The sequence below is a fragment of the Lactuca saligna genome, chromosome 8 (genome assembly GCF_052625555.1).
Source record: "Lactuca saligna cultivar CGN05327 chromosome 8, ASM5262555v1, whole genome shotgun sequence".
Taxonomy (NCBI): Eukaryota; Viridiplantae; Streptophyta; class Magnoliopsida; order Asterales; family Asteraceae; genus Lactuca; species Lactuca saligna.
This window is the reverse complement of record NC_136424.1, coordinates 88,088,834-88,095,734: the sequence shown is the minus strand read 5'-3', so window position 1 is coordinate 88,095,734 and position 6,901 is coordinate 88,088,834. Positions and strand designations below refer to the sequence as shown.

General features: G+C 32.9%; 2 protein-coding genes across 2 annotated transcripts; both read right to left on the bottom strand.

The window, feature by feature from the left end:
- Positions 1–281: 281 nt before the first annotated feature.
- Positions 282–1,692, bottom strand: LOC145008555 (ubiquitin-ribosomal protein eL40 fusion protein). The gene is made up of 5 exons (XM_078967150.1): positions 1,538–1,692; positions 1,364–1,450; positions 772–874; positions 565–631; positions 282–455 (listed from the first exon to the last, which is right to left on the bottom strand). The coding sequence occupies exons 1-5, from the start codon at positions 1,638–1,640 to the stop codon at positions 429–431; spliced, it is 387 nt and encodes a 128-aa protein (XP_078823276.1). The 5' UTR covers positions 1,641–1,692; the 3' UTR covers positions 282–428.
- An 876-nt stretch (positions 1,693–2,568) lies between these two features.
- On the bottom strand, positions 2,569–4,421 carry LOC145007963 (uncharacterized). The gene is made up of 5 exons (XM_078966573.1): positions 4,094–4,421; positions 3,592–3,830; positions 3,336–3,448; positions 3,114–3,254; positions 2,569–3,000 (listed from the first exon to the last, which is right to left on the bottom strand). Exons 1-5 carry the CDS (start codon positions 4,344–4,346, stop codon positions 2,748–2,750), a joined length of 999 nt encoding a protein of 332 aa, XP_078822699.1. The 5' UTR covers positions 4,347–4,421; the 3' UTR covers positions 2,569–2,747.
- Between the last annotated feature and the right edge of the window lie 2,480 nt (positions 4,422–6,901).

The window sequence follows — 6,901 nt, the reverse complement described above, 5'->3', positions numbered from 1 at the left end:
ATATTAATTACTTAAAAGATATTTTTTAATTTACACGTATAAGTGGAAAGTCGCAAGTCTTTGACTAGATATTTGTTGATGTCTTTTGGGAAGCAAATGAATTTGCCACTGTCATTCATTGTTCAAACTAAACCATTTCCCATTTTTCTTGAAGGTCGCAACATTTCTTTTAAACAAGCCTGAAGAAAGCATATCCTATTAACTTGTTTTTATGGACTTGCTTAAAAATATTTCAAAAAAACAAGTCCATGTAAAAGAGGACAATAGGTATATACCAAAAATGCAAAAAGACCAATAGTGCTTTCTTTGAATTAAACAAACAACCCATCAAGTTTACTTTAAAATGATAATAACGAAAATTACGCAAAAACAAAAAACAGACTTCTAGAATTAACCAAAATGATCCTCTTCCAACACCCACAACAAGTCTACTTAATCTTCTTCTTCGGCCTTAGCTGCAACCACAAAGAAGAAAGAAAAGAAGATTTTGTACAATCAACATGGAAATTCATCAAAAGAAAAAGCAATTTATGAAAAAAAATGAAGGGATTATTTAATTAATACCTGGTTGCTGTGGCCACACTTCTTCTTCCTGCAGTTCACAGCCCTTGGGTGCAGACGAGCATAACACCTAACAGGAAACCATTAAGCCCATACATTGTTATCAGTAATTTTTATAACACCATGTAAAACTCAAAGCAAAGATTGGAAAAAATATTATATAAAATGGATATAGGTTTTTGAAAAACAATGGAAAGAAGAAAAACTCACTTGCGACAAATAGTTTTGTCTTGATTGTATTTCCTAGCCAATGCCATCAAAGAGGGCTCAATGATTCCTCCCCTTAGCCTCAACACCAAATGAAGAGTGGACTCTGTAAAAACAATTTCAAGATTGCATTTTAAATGTGGTATAATTTAATAATATTCAATCTGAAATTCTGAATTTGTAAATGTGATAGTTCATATGCAATTCCAGTGTACTGTTTCCACCAACAGCGCAAGTAATGAAAAAAACCAATTAAGAATTCAAAGGGATTCTCTTTGTGACGACCAGTGAGCATCCTAATTATAACACCTTAGCCTAAACGAATGAATATAAACAAAGAGGTGTAGTGGGAAGATGATCCTAGACCATTACTAGTATCAAATGGAAAGGTATGTAACTTAGATTTTAACACGAAGGCAAGCAATGACTATATTTACGATAAATAAAATACTAAAAGATTTTTTAATAAAATTTACAAAAAAGAGGAACAAATACCATGCTTCTAAACAGTCATTTTGTTATACGTTGTCAATTAAGGACTAATTCATCAAATCGACATATACTGTTAACTTCAATGATCAGAAAAGAGTAAAACCTTTCTGGATGTTGTAATCAGCAAGAGTTCGGCCGTCTTCAAGTTGCTTTCCGGCAAAGATCAACCTCTGCTGATCCGGTGGAATACCTACGATACAAAATCATTCAATCACGCTTTAATTAAAGAAGATATCAATCCTAAAGTTCAAATTAAATATATCGGCAAACATCATACCTTCCTTGTCCTGAATCTTTGCCTTTACATTGTCGATGGTGTCACTGCTCTCAACCTCGAGGGTGATGGTTTTCCCGGTTAGGGTTTTCACGAAGATCTGCATCTTTGTATCTCTCGGCGCCGACGCTAGTGAAGGTTCAGGGACATGATATACTTTATATTCATCTTTCGCGATTAGGGTTCTGAGCTGGGCTATATTAGGCCCACTGGCCCAATCTTTTTTATTTTCTTCGATTATTTTACAAAATATCTTAGCTATGTAATATAGAGTTAAGCACTTTTTTATCATGTACATAAGCTATGTTTCCAATAAAATATTAAAACTACTCAACCATTTTACATCCAAAGATGATGTTTATCTATACAAAGAGTATAAAACATGGAATACATTGATAATCAATCTCTAGATATCAAAATAATCATGTTAGACAACTCCTTTAACCTTTGAATCATATGTTTATTACGAAAGTTGCTGGAAGATAATAAAATAAAAGAGAAATCAAATATTCTCCTATCTTTGGTTCATATTCATATTTTTATCCACTAAATCAAGATAAATGTCAAAATTGAAAAAAAAAAAAAAAAAATAGATTAAGATTAAGAATTAATGGATTCTACATATATCATTAAGTATGCAAATAGAAACATAAGATACAAGGATAATTAATTTTTTCAGATTGAAATGACAACTTCAAGTGTAGGCAGAAAGTTGCATGTCTTTCACACAATATTTGTTACATACTTTTTTGATTATTTATAAAATTTGCTACTTATACCCAAAAAAAAAAAAAAAAAAAAAAAAAAAGGATAACAACAAACCATGCATCTCTCTTAACAAGGGTTGAAGCAGCAACCCAAGATTTTGTAGCAAGTTTTGCCAATATGACTGAAATAAGTCAATAACTAATAACTATTAACTAGTATATCTATATTAAAACCAAGCAAACATTTAACTCAAAAAAAAAAAAAAAAAAAAAAAAAAAAAAAAAAAAAAAAAATGATTGAACTCAAATCCCATAAGAACATCCATGTACCAAATAGTTGAACATTTAAATCAAACACATCGTCTCTTCAATAAATTGTTCCCTCTCATCCTTTTGTCACAGATTGATCATTTCAATTATTTAGTTAGATTAAAACCAAATACAGATCATGCAACAAAAAGATATGATGAAATTGTTGATTGTTCATAAATAGAAACCCTTTGGGTTTAAACAATAGAAGCCATTTTGGGTATCACAATCTCCAAAAGTCCCTTTGGATTGTCCACATGAACCCAATGTCCAGAATTTGGAAGGACCACAACCGAAACATTACCCTCTGATTCATCGCCTCTCTTTTTGTCAAGGCTTTCGAGTCTCTGAGTCACATGTGGGTCCCACCTGTCGCTGTTCTCCGCACGCACAATCACTATCTCCATCCCTTTAGGCGGATGTTCTAGAAGCGGCCAATAATCCATCTCCCTAGAAAGTTAATAAATTTCAATCTTACTTGTATCAATGCTTGTTTTAACTTTGATTGAAAGAGCAAATTGACTATTTTAACCTTGTATACAATTAATGTGGAAGAAAAATACCTGTATGAATCGAACATCTGAATAATTCCATCAAGATCAAAAGCCCATGTCTCATGTTCACCTGATTTTTTGAGATTGGTGCCGAGCCATTCAGACAACGATTTTGAAAATCCTAGATTTATCAAGTGATCCACTAGCCACCTGTCCCCAAAAACATTCACATTGTAAATATGAACTAGAACATCAAATAACTAATGAGTAGAAAAAAAATAAAAAGCTTACTTGCGTGATGGGATTGTTTTTGATATACCCTGCAAGGTTTCTAGAACTTTCTCCACCTCCCCACTGGTTTCTTTAGGGTTCACTATCCCAGGAACAGAATCCAGTACCCACAACTGTTCTGCATCATGTTTTTGTATCCGTGAATTATTGTCAATTAATAAAACCAAAAGGACTTAATTGTTAATACCCGAAAACCACAAGGACCTGTGCAATCGTATACAAATTGGTGACAGATGAAAGTTTCGTATGGAAATACCTGTTTGGGCAACTTGGCTGAACTGCCATAATCACCACGGGCGCAGCTCATGGCATATTGTAAGGCCACCTTGCCACCCATGGAATGCCCTAAAACAACATCGGGCCAACTCCAGCCTTGAGATTTCACTAGATTAGCAACATCGTTAGCAGCACTAGGTATGTCATGCGGTGGATTTAAACCGGATACACCAGCTGATCGACCATGATTTCTCAAATCCAAAAGAACCATCTTCCAATCTATACATTTCAAGTAAATTGGAGACGTTTCAAGATGATTAGTATTAGTTAGAGGATATATACACAACACACACACGCTCACAGATGACATCTCTGTTTCCTTCTGTAATTTGCATATGATTAAATATAACATACTTCACAGTTTTTATTTTCTTGAAAATTTTAAATCTTATGTGAAATTGAAGTTTAGCTTTACCATGTTTAATATCGAAGTCAAAGTATGGATTTTTTTTTTAAAATCTGATGGATAGATGTGAAATTACCTGAAGGTGGAGAGGAGGTGGAGAGGGAAGAAGCCAGATTCCGAGAGAAAGATCGCCAATTTCTGGCAGATCCCATTAAGCCATGAAGAACAAACGCAGAATGATCCGGTACGGGTTTGTGGGAGGGAGAGCGGGCCTCTTCGAAAGCTAGGGTTTCGATCGACCTTGTAGATGTGGAAGGGAAGAGAACCGATCTCCTTGAGTAAATAAATCCGGTAAATAATCTGGGTTTGTTGTTGAAGACTCTCGCCATTGTTGCGTTTTTGGACCTCGCTTTACCTTCTTGTTGATTAATAAATCCTGTACATCCGTTTCAAAAAAAAAAAAAAAAAAATCCGGTACATAAATCATTAAATCCCGTTAATAAGGGGAGGGAAAATGACTTTTACATGGAGCATGTTCCCATCTATTTCACAGATTACACGTTGGGATAATTTGCAAGTAACCATGACCAATCGAACCGAACCGGTCGGAACCAGCTTCGGTCGAAATCAAGAACCGAACCGGATCGGTTCTACCGGTTTCGGTTTTTGTTGGGTCTTTGATTTTGGAATCGGTATTCGAGAAATAGCAACGTATATTTCGGTTACGGTTTCGGTTTATACCCGGTTCTCGTCAGTTTTTGTTTAGTACATAATTGTGTGCACTAATTGTTTGATAAATGGTATATAGATTTTGTTTGTAATTTTGTAAAAGAGTTGGGTTTTGTTTATTTTTTTGAATGTAATTTACATTTAAAAAAAAAACGTTTGTCGGATAATATATGAAAAAACTACAAGTTTGATATTATCATAAACTAGTCAAGTTCTCTCTTTCAAACAACCATTACACCGTCATTAACTATCTAACATTCAAAATATACTTTCAACATTCAAAATATACTTTTAAGTTTCCCAAAAAAAAAAATCTAATATGTGGATTCCAATTTCTATTTGACATTTTGACTAATTCCTCTATCTCTTCCCCGTTAGCTTCAAGTTATGTATAGCATCCACAATGTTTATATATAATACAAAAGAAAAACATTATTGCTTAATAAAATGTAGCAATTTCTAATAATAAGATGTAACAAGTATTTGTTTATTACCAATAGCGAAGTCATCGTCAGCTAACACATCGTGCACTTCATCATAGTCATATATAGGCAAGCTACTCTTTCTTAACCAATCTTGAGTGCATATCAATCTTCCACAATCACAACGGATAAATTAGTATGGTAGTCAGTAATTACTCGATGACTATTACTGAATTTGGATTCGGATGTTACAGTGGAAATTTGCATCCCCAAAATATTTATTAAGAAACAAATTAGTGTATAATACACGACATTAATTTAGAAAATTAAAATGAAAATCAGAGTAAAAGAAGGTTGATATCTCTTGCCATTCGAGCAACGATCGGGAACCACACCACGTTATTTTTCCACCATGTGAGGATATCATATTCTTTGTCAAATCTGATTGGGAACTCATTTAAGTATCGTTGCAATTGACTTTCTGACGAAGTCGAGGGGAAACTTCTCGAGGTCATATAGCTTCCAAAGAATTCGTTTGGTCATCAAAATTAACAACTTCTTCAGGATTTTCTTGTTGAGACGATGAGGTCATGTTTGACCTTTCGAAGTATGTCTTGAAACACTTGTCCAATTTGCATCGATATAAATAACCTTTGCAAGTGCTTTCGATTCTATCTCATCAATGGACATCTTGTTATCTTTGTTCTTGGCTTTAAACATTTAGGTAAAAACAAATTTCATAAACTTTGACTTGCATTGAAGATCTAACAATGTCACAAATAATATATAATCACTTATATTGTTATAGTCACCCCAATATTTGGCATATTTTTCTTTCAAATCCGGTACCATAAACAAAAAATTTGGGTTGGTTTCATGGTTTGTTAAGATGTTGCTCTGTGTCTAGGATCTCCCAGATATATGTATGGAAATAGGCTTTGTTGAACACAAAACTTTTTCAGTTTTCTTCTTAAGCTTCTCAAGGAACTTCGTCATATTTTTAATCATCTCAAAGTCTGATGCGATGGTATCCTTTCCACACTTTTCTAAAACATTGGATTTATAAAAAGAACAAAGAAAATACAATCAAAGTTTCATGTATGTTGCTGCAACAAAAAACATATTTTGTATGTTATATTCTAATACATGTAACTCATTCAATTTTTAATCAAACCAAGTGTTTTTATAGTCTAGACTTAACTAAAAAACCTAAACTAGATCTAGGAAAAAGATTCAGGTCAAAACAACTTAAATTCAGTGAGTTGTGCACATTTGAACAACAAAGTCAGATTACGTCTAATTGTTGAAACATAAAATAAAAAAATAAAAAAAATATGATTTGACATACTTCCTTGCTGGGCCTATAACTCATTCATTGTTTAACCAAATCAAGCATTTTAATAGTCTAAACTTATCTATAAAACCCAAACTGCATGTAGGAAGAAGTTTCCGGTCAAAACAACTTAAATTGAGTGAGTTATGCACATTTGAATAACAAATATATATTACGTTTAATTGCTGAAACATAAAAAAATAAAATAAAATAAAAAAACTTATTTGATACGCTTATTTGCAGGGCTTGTAACTCATTCAGTTTTTAATCAAATCAAGTGTTTTTATAGTCTAAACTTAACTATAAATCCTAATCTACATGTAGGACAAAGATTCAGGTCAAAACAACTTAAAATGAGTGAGTTATGCAACTTTCAAAATTTGGACAGAATGCAAAAAAAAAAAGTAAATATTGCTAATTTTTAGTGTTGAAACATATTTGGGTTTATTTATCTTTATTA